A 23196-nucleotide genomic window follows, 5' to 3' on the forward strand; every position below is an offset into this window, starting at 1 on the left:
CTTTGGTTTTACACGCTCGAAAAAAATAAATAAACTAAACTATATTTACTTAGTAACATACAGATTCTTGTTCCAGTCTTAAAGGTCCCATGTCATGGCCATTTCTACTGATCATAATTCCATTGTTGAGGTCTACTAAAATACATTTATATTGTGCAATTTTCCAAACTCACATTGGTTTCTCATACAGCATCTCTGGATAGTATGTGTATTCACTCTCTGTCCTAAATGGCTAGTATCTTTAGGTTTTCTTTATGACATAAAAATGAGGAGAAATTCAATTAAATGTTGCAAAAGTAAAAAAGTCCAACAATTTTACAGATTTCTACACACCTCTGATTGACCACTTGTTTTTGTTCATTATGCCCTCAGATTGAATGTATTTAATGACCACTGATGTGATGAGCCTTTTTCTGATGTATTTGAAAAAAATATTCAATACATTTGGAAAAAAGAGCTGCCCAAGAGTATGGAGGGTCATTACTGCCAACGAGACACACAAGAACTAAAAAAAGACAAATGGTGACTAGTGAAGTAAAAAAAAATGGAAGTGTGTCAGCATTTTGCCACTTTTGGTTTCTTCATCTGGACAGATTCTCTCTCTCGCCCTGCATTAACTATAATATACAGTATGTCTTGAATATAATGCAAGTAGTTTTTTGTTTGTATGTATATATATCATTATAATAATAAGGGAGGAATACAAATAGGATGAAAAGTGTGTTTGTGCTTTTCTCTCCTGTGCTTATGCATTTATTTCTGGCCACAAGAGGTTGAAGTGCAGCACTACCCCATGTCCTAAAATTGACAAATAAACCATATTACAATTAATTTCTATCCAAAAAAGTGACATAAAAGTAATCATACATAACTTGCCAACACACAGTATGAGTGTATACCTTGTGCTAAAAGAGTGCATTGAGTTTCTCTACTCTTTACAAACCTTAATACGACTTTATTCTAGAGCATTATCCTGAATAACAACATTACACTGTATACTCAGCATTGTGCAAGATTTATTGTGCTTCACATATACACATTATTAACAGTCAACATAACAGCATGTAAAAAAAATATTTATACAAAAGGCTTTTTTAAATATAGAAGCTGATGCATGTTCACAGGCAGCTTGAAGTCGCAGGTAATCCTCGACCGCCACAAAGTCCGTCTCCAACAGATCACAGCGGATGTTTTATTGTGTTGCATCGTGAACAATGACAGCAGACAGACAGAGAAACATAAATAAATCTTCAGAGCGAACGATGTTTCCTCAGCACTGCTCGAACCCGGCCATCAGAGAGAGGGCGAGAGACTCCACTGTAGGGAGGAGAAGCAGAGAGAGAGTCAGTACTTCATGTTCATTATCAATAGCCGCTTTCACACCAAGTACTTTGCCGTACTTAGTTCCCAGTACTTAGTCCCGCCGAACTCTTTAGTCCCGTAACTCTTTTAGTAAATCACGTTCATACCGGAATAAGTCCCTGAGGGAGGATTACGCAAATGAAGCCGCTGACGTCACTTCTTCTTCTTCTGCTTTGGGTTTACTGGCAGGCCGCAAACAACTTCACGGCGTATACTGCCACCCGAAGTCCCAGAGCCCCCCGGACTCCTGGACTTTGGGTGGAAGCCCCGGGTAAATCGCCAGAAGCGCCGACACCTCCTCATCACTCCACCGATCCCACGTTCTATTTTGTGTTGCCATGAGTTAGTCTCTCTCCGTTGGTGCGCTGGGCTAATGCTAATACTAATAAAGTAAATAAAATTGCGGCTTCACCAAAAACTTTTCAGAGTTTTACGGGGCGTGGTTTGCAATTCGCCCAACCAATCAGAAATTGGAACCTTTTCCTCCCCAATAAAGTACCACCTCTCTAGCAGGGACTGCAAAGGGGGTGAAAAGGTTCCCGAAAAAAAGTTCTAGTACCAGATCTATTTGGTGTGAATGCAAAATCCCAGGAACTATCGGAACTATTCCTGGGAAAAGTACTCATGACGCGCATTAAGGGTTATTGTAGGTGAAAAGTTATAAATGAAGGAGCTGTGGGAGGGTTAAGAGAAAAATAAGCACATGATATTCATCCTCTGATAATAAAATTGTGAGAATTCAATTTATAAATCTCTGAGTCACAATAGGCGCTTTCACACCGGAGTACTTTTCCAAGTATAGTTCCGAAAATGTGCGTTCACACCAAAAAAATCCGGAACTAGAACTTAGTTCATGAGAACCTTTTCACCCCCTTTTCAGTCCCTGCTAGAGAGCAGGTACTTTCATGGGGAGAAAAAAGTTCCAATTTCTGATTGGCTGGGCGGATTGCAAACCACGCCCCGTAAAACTCTGAAAAGTTTTGTGAAGCCGCCATTTTATTTGCTCGCATTAGGGTGCATTCAACCTAATAGTCCGCTCTCTGGTGCGCACCAGACCACAGTTTGTTACATTGTTTCATTTTTCAGAAGGTTCGGTTTGCGTTCACACGGGCAAAACTCAAACGGACTATAAACTTTAAACACAAGTCATGTGCACGGAAATGCTGTTCAACCATTGGTCAGACATTACGGGGGTAAAAACGCAAATCCCGGCAATTTCTACCGGAGCCTCCGCCATGGAGCATCGGCAGGTTATTCTCATGCTGCTGTTAATCTGGAGATCAACAGACACTAGCGGCCCGCGCATATGATTATATAATCAGACAACGTCTGTTAAAAAAACATTATAACACATATAATGAGAGACGTTTTCGTCGCAACGACGTCAGGTAACACCACAAACCTATTAAATCACCTGCAACGTCACCATAAAATATTTTTGTTACAAGAGAGACAAATGTTGTCTGTTTAAATTAATTGTACTCACGTGACGTCTAAGAGTAAGAGTGCAATAAATATTTTCATTGAAACGATGAGAATCATGTGAGAATCGTGATCTCAATCCTTATGGAGGAAAATCGTGATTCACATTTGAGCAAGAATCGTGCAGCACTAAACCACGCCCCGTAAAACTCTGAAAAGTTTTGTGAAGCCGCCATTGTGTATTTGCTGGCATTAGCATTATTAGCATTAGCATTAGCCCAGCACACCAACGGAGAGAGAATAACTTATGGCAACACAAAAAAAAACATGGGAGCGGTGGAGTGATGAGGAGGTGTTGGCGCTTCAGGCGACTCGGAAGGCTTCAGTAGAAGCTGCTGAGAGTCCCAGCAGCTTCTACTGAAGCCAGTCCCCAACTCCGGGGACTTCCGGCCGGGGACTTCGGGTGGCAGTATACGCCGTGAAGTTGTTTGCGGCCTGCCAGTAAACCCAAAGCAGAAGAAGAAGAAGAAGAAGAGTTCTGATGAACTAATTACGGCAAAGTAGGTGTGAAAGCGCCTAATAAGTGTTTTTGGAAATTGTATAACTTTATAATCTCAGACATTAATCATGTTTTATTTTTCGTAAATGTGTGAGTTTTTCCTACAGAATGTAATCCCCTTAATCTAAGAGAATACTTAATTTACCCCCACCCTGTTTAAAGTGGTAATTTTACAAGACAAATTACCAGTTGATATTCATTCTCTGATATAAAGTTGTACAAATGTACAAGAAAAATGTCTTAAATCTGCGAGAAATAACTCACAATTAATGTCTTTTTGGAAAACGTTATAATCTCAGAGAATACTCTTCTCATAAATACATGAGGTTTTTAAAAATGTTTACCACTTTAAAGGCTTTAAGGTGGTGAACATGGGAAGACTTTTCTTTTTGCCGCTGCTTTTAATTGAACTATTCACATCTTAAACTGCACTGTAACTTTGTATTTTTTAATGAAGACATTTTTGTATGTTTATTTTATTATCTTTGGTTTTTAATGACTGTTTTGGTTTTCATTTTTGTAAAGCACTTTGAATTGCCTTGAGGTGCTATATAAATAAACTTGCCTTGCCTTAAAGGGGACCTATAATGCTAATTTGGGTTAATATTATTATTTTTGCCATTATGTAAAAGGTCCAAAGATGGCAGCCTTATTATTCTGTACATAAGCTGAAAATAAATAAGTATTTTTCTTTGTGTTTTACTTACAGTGAGGAAAGGATCCTCGACAGACGGCCTTGTTGAGAATTGTCACGAGGAACATGTGACAGTTTTTGAAATCTGATTCCATTTTATCGATGGACTCAATCCTGAAAGGAAAAAAAACAAAACACAAAATGTAAAAACAATCAAGGAATTTTTATAATACAGCATTTTATTTTTAATGTCTTACTTCCAGGCTCCGAATCCGGCTTGCCAGCGGTCGGAGAAGATGAGGACCAGATTGAGGACTTTCATTATCGCCTCCTTCACAAAACTGACCTGAGAAAACAAAACAAAATTTGACAACAGTGAATATATTTAGTGACATAAATACATGGAGCTGGTTATTGTGAGTCACCTCAATGATGTATGTATGTAATTAAAGGTCACCTATTATACAAAATCCACTTTTTCATGTCTCTTCTACATCAACATGTGTCCCCTCTTCTTCATGTCTCTTCTACATCAACATGTGTCCCCTCTTCTTCATGTCTCTTCTACATCAACATGTGTCCCCTCTTCTTCATGTCTCTTCTACATCAACATGTGTCCCCTCTTCTTCATGTCTCTTCTACATCAACATGTGTCCCCTCTTCTTCATGTCTCTTCTACATCAACATGTGTCCCCTCTTCTTCATGTCTCTTCTACATCAACATGTGTCCCCTCTTCTCCATGTCTCTTCTACATCAACATGTGTCCCCTCTGTGGAAAGAGACTCTGAAAGTTTCAGGAAAAAAGATTCTCTCTCTTTTTGTCCTGATCCATTTCTATAAAAACCTGTCTGAAAATGAGCTGATCAGATTTTGGCCACTTTATGATGTCATAACGATTTTTTGGCTTGTGTAACCATTAGCCAATCACCAACCAAGGTAACAGACTGTCTGTGTTATGGCGAATACAGTCGCTGGTTTATTTATGTCTGTATAGGCCGTTGTTGTGAGTGTGGACGGTCGGAGCATATACAACGTTAGCTTAGCCAAGCTCCATTCAGAAAACACGCATTTTAAAAGGTTTGTCGCCTGCCGTCTGTCTGCAGACTTGTCAAAGCATTAATTCATGGTTTTTACTAACCGGTATCAGTATGTTGTTACTTTGGCATCATTTTGAAACATGTATTACAATTAAATCACGGTCAAATATGTTCATTGTGTTGTAGTTGTAGCCCCCTTGCCAGCAATTCTCTCACTAGTTTAGCATATTTAGCCCGGTTGTTGGCCCGGAAAGAACCATGATTTTGGAGGGCCAGAAAAACTGTGAAAAAGTACCCGTTAGCCGGAACTACCCCTAGTGGAAACGCAACAAAAAACGGGCCGGGTTTGGCACGGCACGCTTAAACCGTGCTACACGCTGCAGTGGAAATGCAGACAGAGAATCAGCCCTTTGGAAACAGGGCTGAAACAGAGGGGATTATGGGATATGGGATGTTTTGTATATATCTGAGACCTATAATATACTGATGAAAAACAGTATAATAGGGGACCTTTAAAATAAAACATTTCATCATTTATGAATAACAAAACAAGATGAACAAGATAACAGTGTGTACCTTCTCCCTGAGGAGGCAGCGGTCGTGGATCGTAGCCAGATATCTGTAGTGGATCTTGATCAGCTGATCCAGATCCTTGGCCTCCTGGACCTGGTGCTGAAACTCCAGACCCGTGCTGTGCAGAATCTGCAGAGACAACGCAGACACATTTAACTCTTGATATCTCTTTATAATCTGTTTTTAATTAAAAAGTATAATGGAATATGGCCCACAAATGAAACTTGAGCTTGTCTTATATTGTACTTCTTAAATATATATGTACAAATATATTACACAGTAGTATTCATGTGTTAATAAGATCACTTTTCAAATACATTCAGTCAATTCAAGTTGGAAACATTTTCTAACATATCTTAGTTGATAAGAAAAAAAGCCCAATAACTTATTTACAAGCTTGAAATACACCCTTCATATTTCTCCTTATTATAATCAATCTGAGGCTTCTGTTTTAAGGGATGAGCTGCCAGCACTCACAAGCATCACTTACCTTAATTTGATTGATTTTGCTAACTTATAACTGAACTCATGAGGCGATATACCTCTAGTGCAGTGGTTCCCAAACTTTTAGTTTTAGTAAAAATCTGAAGGCACACCTATTGTGCAAAATAGCCCTTATAACACGTGTTATCACTCATATCATGTAAAATATCTGTAAATGTGCATAATTATTTACTAATGCCAAATAAAATGTGACAAAGACAACTATATTACTCATGAAATATTTATTAACGAAATATTTCAGAAATTAATTTGAAACTTTATCAAATTAGGCTTTATCAAAGCAGCAACACACTCATTTAAACCAGACAGGTCACAACATTAAAAATGAGGCAAAGGAAACTCAGCAGAAATTCAGCACAGAGAACTGTCAATGCAAGGAAGCTGCTTTGTCCATGGTCCTGAACTACAAATTATAAATGTAACATTTCAGCAATCAGCATTGAAACATGTGCTATTGTAAATATTTTTGGCGACTTACAAATTAGTGAGATACATGTGCCTGTCGGGGCCATGGATGTATAATAAGAACTGGATACAGCGTGGGAGGCGGGGCCTCATTCATTCCTATGAGAGTTGCTCAATGACGCATGATGACAAAATGGCCCAACTTTTGAGAGAGCGAAATGTCACAGATTACCCAGCATGCCTGAGAAGTACCCGTATGTGCGCTCATAGAGCATGCGCAACTTTAACCACGCCGCCCAAAAGGCTCGTTCACATTAAGCACGTGAATTTGCGTACACGTAACAGCACCGCGCGTTCATGACAGCATGGTACTGGATTTATATTAACGAGGCGGCAGTTAGCAGCTAGCGGCTAGCTAGTAAATTATGCTAAGTTACACATCAATCGTTATGTACTTTTATATTACGCTGACATCAGGATCTAGTGATATCCAAGCAACAGAGCTTCATTTAGCATGATACTTGTGTGGGTTGTACATGAAACCACTTGGTAATATATAAAAATGTATATGTTGAAGCCTGTTATGATCAGTTGTGAGTTAAAACTTTATCTAAAAAGTAAAGCTGATGATGGATTACTGTGGTGGAGTTAAAATAACAATAGCCTATTTCTTTTTTAAATGTGATGGAGTAAAAGGATAGTAACTGTGATTATTCATGTTAAGTAGCCCACAAGTAACTAAAACAATTACAAGTGCAATAAGAAGCTACAGGAACGTTAATCTACGTCGGTAAAATTAACTTTATTTCATACAACATTTACGGTACAAGATTTACATCATACCATGTAGTATAATATTTTACAAATGATGAATTACAGCAAACATGTGCAATATATCCATTATTACAGCTCCGTGGGCTGGCAGTAAGGCGATATGGTCCGTTGTTATTGTGCATCCATGGGTAAAGATAAACGCATGTAGTACTGAACACGTAACATGAACGTGCTGGGCAGCGCGGTCCCGTGGGTTAGATGCGCGTTCATAATGCAGAGGGAAATAACTCTCAGAATAACGTTATTAGCACATTTTTACAACTTGAGGAACAAATGTTTTTAATAAGGGCTATACAAACGTTCATACTGGGTAGTTTATTTAGTTTAAAAAAAATTATCCAACGAGTTACAGACCACTCTTTCCCAATGTAAATCAATGGGAAAAAGTGTTTCCGGGCCCAGCAACCTAAAGGAAGTGTAGTACCGCCGTTTGACCAGCACGAATATTCTCATCAGACTCCGGCGCACTTCCTGGGGGCTTGGTCGGGGCGCGCAGAATTTTTTAATCCTTGGTGGCACTGAGGAGAGGGCCACTCGCAAGTCCTGTTCAATAGAGAGCCGTGACCTCCTGTTGTTCTTCATGTAAATCAGAGTAGAGAACGCCAACTCCAGAGATGGGGTCGTTACTAAAAAAAAGTAATATATTACACTACTTCGTTACTATCTACATAAAGTAACTCGTTACTTTACTCGCCGAGCACGTACGAACTGCGCATGCGTGAGTGGCAATAACTTTCCTTACCAGCAGGCGGCGGTAGTGTGTATTTGTCATTCAAAACAGGCAACAACCGGAAGACAGAGAAGAAGAACAGACTAGGTGATATAAACAAACAACAAATAGCGTGTGCGGTAGCTTCACCTTAGCATGTGTTCTTTGCAGGTGCTTGTTGAGGTTTGACGTGGTGTTTCCAGCAGTGGATAACAGCTTCTGGCCTGGACACAGTTTGCACCTCACCGTCACATTCCTGTCTATTCTTCGGACGAACTCAAAATAATGGGCAATCCTCCACCCCTCGAAAGTTATCGCTGACTCAGCCATGTTTATGCAGCACTGCACGTGGAGATGTGGACGCACAAGTCGCGCAGATTACGTACATATAAACCTACAAAGTACTGATATAGTAAATTAAAAAATAATTATTTTTGTGTAGTATATTGCAATAATAACGTATGGTTGTCACAAAATCCCACGGCACACCCGGACTTGCCTCACGGCACACCAGTGTACCGCGGCACACCGTTTGGGAACCACTGCTCTAGTGAGTGGCCCAGCCCTTCGTACATTTTTCTGTATGTGGTCCTCGGTGAAAAGGTTTTGGACACCCCTGCTCTACAGTAAATAATAAGATGTGTGTTCTCACCCTGGTCATGATGTAGTTGTGCAGGCTGTTGACAAAGTGCATGAGTTTGACTCTGAGCAGACACATCCTGTGGATCTGCTGGTTTCTGGAGTCTTTGACCTTCACCTCCTCACACGCTGCGCCCTCCTGCTTCTTAGAGACGTCCTCGAAATCTGAAAGATACAAAACATATTTCACAGATTAGAAAATCACAATGAACGTTTACTGTGGAGATGTTGCAAGTCTTTCAAGCTGGTATTTTTGCACAGTGAAAGAAAAAGATAGGTCTACATGTTTCAATCCAAGCAAATATTCTGATCCAAACACTAACACACAAATGTTGGTTTTTAACATTTCAAAACATGTTCGTTCTGCTTAAAAACTGCACACAAAAGGAGGCACACACACAGTCAAGTTATATTCCTTAAGAAAGTTGATATGATATGAATAAAAAAGAACAAGTCATTTTTCACGATCATTCCCTTCGTACCGCTGAAGCGCAGTTTGTCCAGGCTGTATTTGGCCCATTTGATCTGCAGCAGCAGCAGAAACACTTGGTTGTAAATCTTCTGACACTCAGAGCTGATCACGATGTCCACCGGCCAGGGAACCTGAGGGGAGGGAACTCAGTGAGCAGCAGATCGAAGGTGCTTTTTAAAATGTTATTTAATACATGTGTGATGCTCACCTTGTAACACAGGGTTAACACTTCTAGGTTATTCACTGGATGCTTCTTCCTGGCAGGGTCCATGTTCTCCAAGAAGATGGACAACCTGTAAAATACACGAGTGTAAAATGTACTGTTCGATGATGAAAAATACCTTTTCTAATCATCACATCGTACATCAATCTCATGCTCCACTGGGTCAGATTATCCAATTTTAATGTGTGTACCTTTTATGACTTTTTAAAGTGTGCTTACCTCTATATAACCTTTTGTCTGCTCTATTTCTTTGCTGTAAATATCCTGCTGTGGGATGAATAAAGAATTTCTGAACCTGCCTCTCCCTCCCTGATAAATAGGCTGCCGCAGTACCTGCTGCTGTCCTCCGGGTGGCGCTGCCCCACCGCCTCCTGCAGCTGCACGTTGAGGAAGGACAGCTGCTGCCAGCACTCCTTCTCCTGCGCCTTCTCAAAGATGGAGGTGTAGAAGTCGTACATGGTGTCTCCGGCCTCCAGCAGGAAGTAGTTCCTCATCGCCTGCAGGTATTCCAGCAGCCTGCGGAGACATCCAGGGAGAACAAGGATCAGGGTTAAGGTCACATTTATTTTTCTCTCAGGGAGGTTCCTAAAGGAGTAAAATTACCCTCAGTATCAGCCAGGATCAGAGCAGTTGGAATAGATCAGAGATGTTCAACCACTGTGCCGTGAGAGATTGCCCAATCTTACTAAATCGGTCCAAAAAAACATGATTTGGTTAATGTTAATAATCTGCCATTGTTGAGCTTCTGTGCCTGCAACATACTTTAACTAAATACTCTTCCATGCCAGTAAATAGCAGTAGCAGGGTATATGTAGGAATCCTGAAGTCAAATGTAAAACCTTTTAAGACCTTGTTTAAGACCCTTTCCATACATTTTAAGACCTCATCGCCACTTTGAGTTTTAACCGGTTACCTTGGCGACACACTTTACCTCACATTGACTATATACAGTATTGATTGTCCTTCCTCCTTATCTTCCAACCATTTGGACGCAAACTTGCATTTCCCCAAAACGATGTTGTTTAACAACCGGCGTAAACGGACCTCTGCGCGCTATCAAGCAGTGAGCGTGCGATGTCCTGTTCAGATGGCGTCAAATCCAACGGGATGCCATCAATAAACTACACAGAATCACACTACACACCTACACAATGACTACATTCAGGCAGACTGTAGAATACAACCTCTTTGGACCATTTATATACTTATTGAAAACAAGCTACAAAATGTGATACCTTGAAAAATGCCGTTTAATACTTTTTTAATAGCCTTCATTTTCGCTAAATTGATTTATCAACTTGTAATACTTTTTAAGACCCCGCGGACACCCTGAGTAGGTAGCGCAATAATGACCGTTAATTTAGGACAGTAGCATTAAGTGGTGCGAGGGAAAGGTTGTGGGAGCAAGACAGATTCACATTATACTGCCTGCAGAAACAAACTGTAAAACAGGTAACAATTATGAGAAAAACCCCAAGGACAGAGCTCTCAAAACTACTTAGCAGCTGAAATCGTTACTTGAATGAGATACTGGTCATTTAATATCTTATTTGTGCTCTATTATGCTACAATGTCATTTTGTAACTTTTCTTGGTTGTTGGTATGTAAAAAATGTACCGCAGCTCAAAAAAGGTTGAAAAACACTGCTCTAGATGATCCTTCAGTGTCAGTGCAGTCTCTTCTCTTAAGTCCTGTTGACTCCTTCTTCCCTTCTTTCCTAAACCCCATGATGTTTTTCACTGAGGTTAAGGAGAATAGGTTAGGAAAAGACATCGGACCTGATTTCTTAGACGATTTGTCGGCAGTGCTACGTACTTGTAGTCCTTCTTCAGGGTCTGCATGAGGTTCCCGCAGCACTCGATGTACCTCCTCTGGATGTGCGGGTAGAGGCAGGAGCGCAGCGTGAGCTCGAACGTCTGGCAGGTGACGGCCTGCGACGAGCGGTCCACGATGAAGTCGCCTCCGGAGAAACGCTCGTGGAAGTCGCTCTGCTCCAGATACAACCTGAGGGAAACACATTCAAACTCTCAGGATTTATCAACACCCCGTCGGTGTTCATTAAAAGGTTCCCTATTATACTGTTTTTCATCAATATATTATAGGTCTCAGATATATACAAAACATGTCTCTGAAGTGTTTGGCTCCAAACACCAAACAGATCATTGCAGCATTACCCATAATCCCCTCTGTTTCAGCCCTGTTTAAAAAGTGCTGATTCTCTGTCTGTTACTTTAGATGAAAATAAGGAGCCCCTCCCCACGCCCCTCTGAGAGATATTTGGTTACAAAAAACACAATGGTGCTCTAGGAGGAGATTCAGGTGATAAGGTGGGGGGGGGGTTACCTTGGTTGGTGATTGGCTAATGGTTACACAAGCCAAAACATCGTTATGACATCACAAAGTGGCCAGAATCTGATCAGCTCATTTTCAGACAGGTTTTTATAGAAATGGATCAGGACAAAAAGAGAGAGAATCTTTGTTCCTGAAACTTTCAGAGTCTCTTTCCACAGAGGGGACACATGTTGATGCATAATAAAAATATAAATCGCCTTGCTGCTTAACATCCCTCACATGAATGTAACATCTTACCTGGCGAAGTTGATGGCCAGCAGGGGGTCGTGCACGTCTTCTATCTGCAGGTGCTGCTTGATGATGGACTGCATCTTGATCAGGCTCCTCCTGGTGGCCTGCTGCTCCGTGACGCCCTCTGCTGGAGAATCCTCCTGACTGCAGAGCCGGGACTGCACCGACTCCAGGAACAGAGCGTACAAACTCTTCCTCTCTGCGTCTGCAACACAACCATCGCATATCAAAGTCAAGTTTATCGTCAATCTTTCAGTTTGTGTGTACAGACAGAAAGATGGAAATACCGTTTCCCACAATCACGAATACAGAAATACAAATATATATAAAAATATGTATATACCTCTATATACACAATCAAAAGACACATTTATACATACATTATACACATTAAGACATAAATAAAAGCACAACAATCAATATATTCAAAATAACAGTCACTTCAATATCTTTATATATAATATATAGCAGCGTAAAAAAGTGTCTGGTGCTGGATTGGAGTGTATGAGTGTGTGTGGGGTGTTAAAGTCCAGTGGGGGCAGGGGGGAGAAGAGGGAAGGAGGGGAGAGAGTTCAGCCTCCTGTATTGTCGTTATTCACCTTGTTAGAATAAAGGTTCATCATTCAAACATAGTGTTGTTTTAAATGTGCCCGGACTGCTTTTTAAACATCAGCATTGGCTCATGATTTCACTTCATTGAAACCCTAAACAGTTGAAGCCTGACCACTGACCTCTGCAGGATTTCTCCGTCGGCTCCCTCTCTGTGCGGTCCAGGTTTTTGAGCAGCTGCATGGACTTCCCGGCCATGATGATCTGCTTGAGGACGGGTTTGAGGAAGGACACCATGGTGAGCTGCTTGCTGCCGGAGCCCGGGTCCCCCCCCGAGCTGCCGCTGGCCGCGTCGCTCAGCTTCTCCTGGCCGTCCGCCGTCTCCGACACACTGTACAGCGTGTAGGTGGCGTACCAGAAGTCCCTGTGGTTCACCGGCACGTCCTTGTTCCTGAGCGGGAGAGAAAGGAAAATCTTATGTCATGTTTTTATTTTAGGAATGACGTGTTCTTGCATTTTTTTACACAATATGCAAGTCCACTCTTTCTACTTTAAAGGTCACCTATTATGCCAAATCCACTTCTTCATGTCTCTTCTACATCAACATGTGTCCCCTCTTCTTCATGTCTCTTCTACATCAACATGTGTCCCCTCTTCTTCATGTCTCTTCTACATCAACATGTGTCCCCTCTTCTTCATGTCTCTTCTACATCAACATGTGTCTCCTCTTCTTCATGTCTCTTCTACATCAACATGTGTCCCCTCTTCTTCATGTCTCTTCTACATCAACATGTGTCCCCTCTTCTTCATGTCTCTTCTACATCAACATGTGTCCCCTCTTCTTCACGTCTCTTCTACATCAACATGTGTCCCCTCTTCTTCATGTCTCTTCTACATCAACATGTGTCCCCTCTTCTTCATGTCTCTTCTACATCAACATGTGTCCCCTCTTCTTCACGTCTCTTCTACATCAACATGTGTCCCCACTTCTCCATGTCTCTTCTACATCAACATGTGTCCCCTCTTCTTCATGTCTCTTCTTCATCAACATGTGTCCCCTCTTCTTCATGTCTCTTCTACGTCAACATGTGTCCCCTCTTCCTCATGTCTCTTCTACATCAACATGTGTCCCCTCTTCTTCATGTCTCTTCTACATCAACATGTGTCCCCTCTTCTTCATGTCTCTTCTACATCAACATGTGTCCCCTCTGTGGAAAGAGATTCTGAAAGTTTCAGGAACAAAGATTCTCTCTCACTTTTTGTCCTGATCCATTTATATAAAAACCTGTCTGAAAATGAGCTGATCAGATTTTGGCCACTTTATGATGTCACAATGTTTTTGTGGCTTGTGTAACCATTAGCCAATCACCAACCAAGGTACCCCCCCTTATCACCTAAATCTCCTCCTAGAGCACCATTGTGTTCTTTTTAACCACATATCTCTCGGAGGATGTGAAATGTGACATATAAAAAACCTCGCTCGGCCTTTGCTTCATACCTCTGGATGATGAACTCTTTGGCTGGGTCGAACAAATGTCCGTAGAAGATCCATTCATCCACGATCTCCAGATACGGTCTGACTGTCTCCGTCCACAGAGAGAACAACAAGGCCACCTGAGGGGAGGAACACACAGACATGATCAGAAATACAGATTGTTCTTTCAAAACACATTTTACATCGAACAATCAAGACTGTGGACCAATATTCAAAACTGACTAAAGCCACATACAATGATTCTGCTGGGGAAATGACTTGTTTTTAAAGCTCAATGACCGTGTTTTCTGACTGAAATGAAATAAAGAACAAACTATTACAACACAACAGTAAAATGGGACCAAATGTGTGGTATTATAAATGGGATTATATGGAAAATAAAATATGTTATGTATGTGTGTTGTTGGTCTTTGGATGTATCTGACTAATATAATCTGAAATGAAATGACTATTTCGCACAAACAAAGCACTGTAACCATTAAAAATGATTGTTTAAAGTATATTTTACCAAATATTCATGACATACATATTCCTTTTATGTATATTTACGTGTTCATAAAGCATACACATTATCCAATGTTAACATCTGCCTGTTCTAAGTAGAGATCGTTGATTCTCTGAGCTTTATTCTTCTATAGATAACTCACGGCCTGCTCCGACGCCTCCCCCACGCTGTCGTACTCGATGATGGCTTTGTACAGTGTGTTGAGCAGGTGGGAGGCTCGCACCACGTTGGGGGTCTCGTGGGGGACCTCTGCGACCCCCGTGCAGAACACTTTGTGCAGGACTTTGATCTGAACCAGGTGAGGGTGGAGCCGCTCCAGAACCGCAGACAGGGTCACCGTCTCATCTGCAACAGAGCAGAAACAAACCACTGATGTTACAAGAAGAAACTACCTGTCATTTATTTTACCACCGTGTGTATTTAACTATGTTTTGGTCCAATGTTGAATATTATTTAAAAAGAAAAGCGCAACATATATTTTTTTATCTTTTAATTTTTTAATGCTATTTTATTTCTAGTTCTGAAATATATTGGACTGTTTATTTCTGTCTCTTAGTTTCTCTTATGTACATTGCCTTGTGTTTTTTATGCTGCTGCAACGCAAACATTTCCCAAATTGGGACTACCTACCTACGTACCTACCTACGTATGTAAAGCTAAATAAACATCATTATTAACTGCAGCAAAAGACCGGAAATCATCTGTTTGTGTCTGCGTCTGGATCACTCTCCAGCCCTCCTGTGAAGTAATGGCAAACGGATATAGGACATTGTAACATTAAAATTGCCATTACATTAAGTGAATTCACACTCTACGAGTGAAACTGGACAGTAAGAATCACCTCACAATGGATTAAGGATCAACAATTGGATTATTGCATAACCGACACCGTCATTCCGGATCAGCTGGACAACGCGCCACAATCAACTGGAGATTGTCCCCACCTGCGCTCATGAAGACGGCAAATGGAGACGCCGAGAGCCAAGGCTGGGAAAGCGGCCGGGTATGTGCAGCATTAAAACTGGATTGCAGTGGCGAGCCGTCAGGGCCCTCAGGCCTCTCTGAGGGCCTAAGATATTCTACAAAATAATATTTAAAAACATTAAAATATATATTTTTTTTAAAATATTTTTTTAGTTATATTTTTCATTAGTTTTACCAAAATAACTTGATTTAATTGTATTTAAAATAACATTTCCAAATAAATAAATCCTTTGAATCTGCCTATTCAGTTTGAATGTGAAGGGTTAAATGAAAGAAGCTAGTCTCTGCGAGGGTACTGTGAAGACAAGAGCTGATTGGTGGTCCAGCTATGAATTCACAGAGGGCCCAGCTCAGAGATAATCATTATCTCTCTAGGGCTCTGGCCCAGCTATAGTAACTCAACGAGAGAGTAATGTCAAATGACAGTACAATTGACCAATCATATCTTCCCTCTAAATGGGTGGGGTTTTTTCTAAGTGGGTGGGTTTTATTATCAAGGACTTTATGGATCGCTGTGAAGCTTTTCTTGTTTCCATAGCAACAACAACTTCCTGCCAACAGCGTAAACTCGCGAAAGTAACAAACACAATGCAATATCCTTTTCAATTTCAAAGAACACAAATTGGGTTATTTACAGGTGTTGTTTGTGTGGTATCAGATCTCAGTGCTGCGTTTGACACTGTTGACCACAGCATATTACTAGACCGACTGGAAAACTGGGTGGGACTTTCGGAAACAGTTCTAAATTGGTTTGAATCCTACTTAAAGGACAGAAACAACTTTGTTTCTATAGGTAAATAAATACACATCTGAGTTGACAAATATGACATGTGGGGTTCCTCAAGGCTCCATCTTGGGGCCTCTTCTCTTTAACGTCTACATGCTACCACTGGCTCAGATAATGAAGAACAACAAAATAAGTTACCATAGCTATGCAGATGACACACAAATTTACGTAACAATTTCACCAGGAGTCTATGCTCCAATTCAAACACTGAGTAAGTGCATTGAACAAATCAATGACTGGATGTGTCAGAACTTTCTCCAATTAAACAAAGATAAAACTGAGGTAATGGTTTTTGGAGCCAAGTCAGAACGTATAAAAGTTAGCGCTGAGCTTCAGCCTGCAATGTTCAAAACAACAGATAAAGCCAGAAATCTAGGTGTAGTCATGGACTCTGACCTGAGTTTCAACAGTCACATTAAAACAGATACTAAATCAGCCTACTATCACCTAAAGAATATATATAGGATTAAAAGACTAATGTCACAGCAGGATTTGGAAAAACTTGTCCATGCTTTTATCTTCAGTAGACTCGACTACTGCAATGGTGTCTTCACAGGTCTCACTAAAAAATCTATTAGGAAGCTGCAGCTGATTCAGAACGCCGCTGCTCGAGTCCTCACTAACACTAAGAAAGTGGATCACATCACTCCTGTTCTGAAGTCTTTACACTGGCTTCCTGTGTGTCAAAGAATAGATTTCAAAATACTGCTGCTGGTTTATAAAGCACTGAATGGTTTAGGCCCAAAATACATTTCTGACCTCCTGCTAAATTATGAACCATCCAGATCTCTCAGGTCTTCAGGGACTGGTCAGCTTTCTGTCCCCAGAGTCAGAACTAAACATGGAGAAGCAGCGTTCAGTTATTATGCTCCAAATATCTGGAACAAACTCCCAGAAACCTGCAGGTCCGCTGCAACTCTGACTACTTTTAAATCCAGGCTGAAGACTTTTCTTTTTGTCGCTGCTTTTAATTGAACTATTCATATCTTAAACTGCACTGTAACTTTTATCCATGTATTTTTTCTTTTAATGTTTATTTTATTAGCTTTTCTTTTTAATGACTGATTTTAAATGCCATTTTCTTAATGTCTTTCATTTTTTGTAAAGCACTTTGAATTGCCTTGTGTTGAAAAGTGCTATATAAATAAACTTGCCTTGCCTTGCCTTGCCTTGGTAGAGGGTCGCTTTCATTAATGCGTTTTGCACCCCGGGCCGTTGTTTTGATATTCCGCTGAAGTATACGCTGTGACGTAATAACTCTTTTTGTTTTTTTTTAGATCTATCTATCTATTACATGTTACTTGTTAGACGCTTTTATCCAAAGCGACTTACATACTCTATACTGTGAACAATCCCCACAGGAGCAATTTGGGGTGAAGTGTCTCAGGGACACAACGACATGCTGACTGCAGTGGGGTTTGAACCTGTGACCCCCTGATCTGAACTCCACTGCGCCACAGCCTCCATCCATCCATCTATCTATCTATCTATCCATCCATCCATCTATCTATCTATCGATCACTGCGACACTGTTTCACCCCCCTCTTAACATCCTCCGCTCACCGTTGCAGATGATCTCCCTCTCGATGGTGGTCAGCTCCTCTTTGAAGCTGGTGAAGTACTTGTTGAGCGCCCACACAAAGGCCTGGTAGGTCCTGAAGGGCGGCTCGGAGGCCTTCTTTGAGCCGTGGGAGGAACCGGAGCTGGGGGGGCAGGGCTCGGAGCTGTAGCCCGTCACCTCGTCGATGAACTTCTGCAGACGAAACACCGCCTGGCCGTACACGGCGATGTGTTCCAGCACCGAGCGCAGGCAGTTCTGCAGCACAGACGGGAAAGACTGTGTCACACAGTGGGAAATAACACTTTTATTGAGATATAACACAAGCTATATTAGACCTGAGCTTACACTGGTCAGGTGAGTCACCACCACGTTGTTCCTCACTATCACTTTTCCATCGTGGTGCTGGAATATAAAGTGTTTCTTAACCCCGGAGAGAAGCCTGCAAAACAACACACACACACACTTTATGTTTCAGGAAGGGGGGAATTTAGAGTGTAACACAGGGGTTTAGCCTTTGCAGACCATTTACATGCAAAAACAACAACAACAACTGTGCAGCATTGGATTCACAGTTTAAATGTCGGTTATAAATGAAGCTTGAAACCGTTCTGCACAGCTCTATAAAAATGTCCAACCTGTGCGAGAGCAGGAATGATTTCTTTGTGAGTTTGAACAAAGAGCACAGTCACACAGCGCCATCACATCTCACCACAGCGTCTCCCGGATTACTTGGGTCTCCGTCACAAAGGCCTTTTCTTCAGGCAGATACAATGGATCAGTGTTGTACAGGTGCTGATCCCTGAGAGGAGAGACGCTGACTGTTAGCATTTATAGTCATTTCAACTCACAAACAACACAGTATTAATCTTATGATCACAAACATTATAATGTGATTGTATTTGTGCTACATCTTTTACAAAAGTGAATGTTTTATATGGCTATATGGGGAATATTTTAAGTCCCGTCTGAAGACCCACCTCTTTTCCCTCACTTTCGAGTCAGTTTGAGTTATGTTTTATCGATTTTTATGCTTTTATTGTCTGTCCATAGCCTTTATGTGCCTTTTATCTATTATTGTAATATTGTATTTTATTATAAACAAAATAATATAATAATGTTTGCTGTGAAGCACTTCGGTAAACCCTCTGTTTTTAATATGTGCTACATAAATAAAGTGGATTGGATTGAATATTGATACCAGCTTTGAAATACTATCACTAAGTAAAATTGCTATACTTTAAGGAAACAAACATAATGGCAGGTCAATAAAAAATGTAAAACAAATCTATAATATGGCCAGAATTAAGTCATAATAAATCATTTAGCCTTAAAGAAATGTAAGTCATATTATAAAGTAAAGCTGTATACTTGTATGTATACAATAAATCTTAATATCATGGCATATTGAAGCTATAATTAAACATGACAAAATTGTATGTTATATATATTATTAAACAAGATATCATATTTTGATAGTAAAATTGAAATATCATGGTAAATAATATTGTGTATTTTAGCTGTATACCAATCCTAGGAATCACGACTAGACCTTTTTTGGGGGGAAGTATTTTGAGAAATGTTATGGCTATATTCCTTTTAACCTAGTCATTGTAAATTTGGCCCAACTAGTTTTCTGAAGCTCATTTTGTATCAGTTTTCCTGCACATGCATCCCCAGCACGGCTGCAAGTGTTGAGTAAAAACTCAAATTAAAATAAAGATAAGTCTTACCACACGTTGAGGAGGTTGGAGTGTAGATGTAGGCTGTGAGGAAACCGAGGAGCGTGAGTGACCCAGTACGGAGTCACCACGTTCTGCTCCAGCCAGACCCGGGCCCCCGGCTCCCCCACTGCAGAGACACACCGTGGGGTTATTTTAATATTGATAAAGAGCTTAAAGGTCCCCTATTATACTGTTTTTCTTCAATATATTATAGGTCTCAGATATATACAAAACCTGTCTCTGAAGTGTTTGGCTCCAAACACCAAACAGATCATTGCAGCATTACCCATAATCCCCTCTGTTTCAGCCCTGTTTCCAAAGTGCTGATTCTCTGTCTGTGACTTTAGATGAAAATAAGGAGCCCCTCCCCACGCCCCTCTGAGAGATATTTGGTTACAAAGAACACAATGGTGCCCTTGGAGGAGATTCAGGTGATAAGGGGGGGGGTAGTCAAACCTCGTTATGACATCATAAAGTGGCCAAAATCTGATCAGTTCATTTTCATATAAATGGATCAGGACAAAAAGAGAGAGAATCTTTTTTTCCTGAAACGTTCATAATAGGTGACCTTTAAATGTAGACACACTCTCCATGTTTGTGTGTGTCGATGCAGTGTGATGTGTTTGTTTGCACCTGTCCATGTGACAGGAACCGTCTTGTTGTTGTTGTCCTGATCCTCCTGCGGTGTCCGGTCCAGCTGGATCCCAGAATCCACTCTGCTGATTGGCTGCTGGCTGTCCTCGTCCTCGCTCTCCTCCTCAGACCACTCCTAAAAAAATCGTTTTAATAAGATGTTATTTAGATAGAAATCTACAGATGCACTGATTATAATTTTCTTGGCTACTGCAGATTATCTTTTTGATTTTTGCCATTTTCAAATTTCTGACACCTTTTGTTTCTGAATATTTTCTTTAACGGAAAATTCGTAAACATAACACTGACTTTAAAATTAAATGTAAATCTTCTTTCTTTAAAACTGCACCGCGTTACAGGAAAATGTTTCACTTAAATTCATCTCAATATCTGCACCAGGTTTCATGACATTTGTTTTAATCCATCTGAAAAATCTATGAATATCTCACTTTTTCAAAAGATTAAGAAAACAAGATTCTGTACTGTGTATATAGTACTATTATAAAGAGTCAACTTTTAATCATCTATCTTAAACTGTGTATTTATTCATTCAATTATTTACAAAAAAGTATTAATTGATCGTTTCCCTTTTTCTCTCTTTCTGATTCACTGTGTTAATAAAGCCGTTGAGAGGGTCTATTTCGGCTGCATTACTTACTTTGCTGTGGATTTAAAGCTCCCACACACTTAAGATACAATACACTATATTCAGCTGTTGTAAACATTGATGTCAATAAAGAGTGGGTTTTGTTATTAGTAACTCACAGGGGTGTCTGGGTATGGTCCATCGTCTATGTCCTCATCCTCCCTCAGATATTTAGCCCAGTCGAAGTCGTCTTTTGCTTCTGCAGACACAAGAGGAAGCGATAATTATTACCATGGACATTTAAAATAGTTTAAAGAACGAAGCATCTGTGAGACGTCGACTCACCGGCCTCCTTTATCCTGGGTCTCTCGGTAAAGTTTGTGTGCAAGGGGGACTCCGACAGGAAGAGCAGCAGGGACACGAGACTGTAGTGTGCATCACTCTGGGTAAAAACACAACATGTGAATAATGTGTCACATATTTTGCGGGCCAGGAGAAAGATTAACTTCACTAATGATTGAGTTTTCTGTCGGCCCACGTCTCCTGCCTACCTTTACTCCATCTGTGTTAGGCAACGGTGAGTTCAGGAACTCTTCAGTCAGCTTCGTCCAGCTCTCTGCTTTAACCACGTCTGAGTGCACCATAAGCTTCTCATAGATTCTGGAAAATACAGCAGCAGAGAAATGCAATATTTATTCAATTACTGTAGCTTAGAGCAATTTGCATGCAACTATATACATATACAAATGAAACTTTTTGATCCACTACAGGTATCCAAAATATTTATGCTTTTTTAGAGATAACATTAGAATATATATATTTTTTGTTAAATCAAACCGCTCTTTTTCATTAAAAGCTTCACATGTGAGGGTTTTTTCTTAATATAAAAGTGTGTAATAATGTGGAGATGTTGACTACTTTCTAATTTCAATTTGTTATATTTGTAAAGTTTAAAGTCAGCTCCAACTCAACCAACTACAACAATAAAATCCTGCTTGTACATGATACATACAGTATTAAGTTTGAGTGTGAGTCATATGGGACATTTGTATGCATTGAAAAGTATTTTATTATTATACTTTAAAGCCATTTCCCTCATGAAACTTAGATAATTAGAGTCAATATGTGTACTGTTCTGTTGTAGTAGCCTAAATATAATGAAGTATAACCTACAATACTTCCCCAGCACTGATTAGCAAATCCTTCATTTGTGGAATAGATATTGTTATGCTCCTATAAAAGACAACAAGAGCAGCACTCACCCACTTATACTGCGCTGGACCTTGTGGCTGTCCACGTCCAGGAAACGATGGAACCTGTCAACAAACCACATTGTTATTATTAGCATCACATTAGCATGCTAGCAGCTAACAAGCTAGCTCCTCGTCCCTTTTACCTGAAGTTGGACCAGGCAAATTTGAGGGCCAGCTGAAAGTTCTGGTCTTCCTCGTCCTCCACCCCGGAGATACATGCTACCAGTCTCTTAGTTTCCCTCTCTGTCTCTTTCTCGAAGGTGGTCCAGTGCGCCATGTTGTTGACAGCAGTTAGCTTCAAGTTAGCATGTAGATGTAGTAGATTTAGCTGTATGTCAGTCCTGTTGATGCTGCAAGCTATAGAGCTTGCTCGAAATGTAAAATGTTAGATAATGACATCAGCATAATGATGTTCGTTGCAAATGCATGATAGTCAGAGCTATTTCTCCTCTCATTCATTCAGTACGGAGCGTCGTTGCCTCCAACTGACAACAAACTGGGCGCATGCGCAACACCCAAGAGAAAGTAATTTGGGTAAGCGATGATTTGTTTTGAACTGATGATAATACACTGTCGGGTTAAGATAGTATACTCTATATAATATATACTATAAATACACTGTTCAAAATGTTGTTCACATGGAGCACTAGTTTCTCACTAATCTCCCAGAATTCATTGCACCGGTTAGGTTACGGTAGAAGGTCTCCTTTAGACACTCTTACCTACAAGGCTCTTTTAATTTTTCCAAATTAACGGTACTCTCATTATGCATTGCTTACATGTTAACGTTTTTAGTTAAAACTTTAAACGTGGGTACGTTCAATGCCTTATGATAAGAATACACTACTGACTAAAAGCACTAATCAAAAGGACTACGTATTTCTCATCAATCTCCCACGATTCCTAGCACTACTCAAATCGGGTTACAGTAGGTGGTAGCCATTGGACTCTCTTCTCTAACAAGATTCTTTGATATTTTGGTATATGATATAATGGTTCACATAATTTTTCACAGCTAATTTAGCACAAGGTACAAGAGACAGTACAAACAATTTATTTTCTAACGGTCATAACTATTACAGCACTGTTAGGGTAGGTAGTATCCGTTGGGCCGTCTTTTCCTTTAAGGCTCTTTGTGAGTTTTCAATCTGTTTAGTTGTCGACT

At 40.3% G+C, this 23196-nt stretch overlaps 1 protein-coding gene across 1 annotated transcript; it reads right to left on the bottom strand.

Moving 5' to 3' along the window:
* Nucleotides 1-996: 996 nt before the first annotated feature.
* On the bottom strand, nucleotides 997-23180 carry tubgcp5 (tubulin, gamma complex associated protein 5). The gene is made up of 23 exons (XM_034217171.1): nucleotides 22175-23180; nucleotides 22041-22094; nucleotides 21330-21438; nucleotides 21124-21220; nucleotides 20958-21037; nucleotides 20193-20328; nucleotides 19569-19686; nucleotides 18548-18637; nucleotides 18184-18277; nucleotides 17841-18093; nucleotides 14649-14851; nucleotides 14005-14120; nucleotides 12689-12957; nucleotides 11964-12162; nucleotides 11190-11378; nucleotides 9708-9890; nucleotides 9360-9444; nucleotides 9162-9282; nucleotides 8693-8844; nucleotides 5592-5717; nucleotides 4235-4323; nucleotides 4051-4151; nucleotides 997-1317 (listed from the first exon to the last, which is right to left on the bottom strand). The coding sequence occupies exons 1-23, from the start codon at nucleotides 22306-22308 to the stop codon at nucleotides 1271-1273; spliced, it is 3045 nt and encodes a 1014-aa protein (XP_034073062.1). The 5' UTR covers nucleotides 22309-23180; the 3' UTR covers nucleotides 997-1270.
* Nucleotides 23181-23196: the final 16 nt, after the last annotated feature.

Source organism: Gymnodraco acuticeps, unplaced genomic scaffold, assembly GCF_902827175.1.
Source record: "Gymnodraco acuticeps unplaced genomic scaffold, fGymAcu1.1, whole genome shotgun sequence".
Taxonomy (NCBI): Eukaryota; Metazoa; Chordata; class Actinopteri; order Perciformes; family Bathydraconidae; genus Gymnodraco; species Gymnodraco acuticeps.

Bases quoted from the DNA above. Each gene is read 5' to 3' on its own strand.
- tubgcp5 (XM_034217171.1), bottom strand. From the start codon at position 22,308: ATGGCGCACTGGACCACCTTCGAGAAAGAGACAGAGAGGGAAACTAAG. The intron at 9,891-11,189 runs GTACGTAGCACT...ATGTCTCCGCAG, and splicing joins ACCCTGAAGAAGGACTACAA to GCTGCTGGAATACCTGCAGG. The intron at 9,445-9,707 runs GTACTGCGGCAG...TGTATTTTACAG, and splicing joins CACCCGGAGGACAGCAGCAG to GTTGTCCATCTTCTTGGAGA.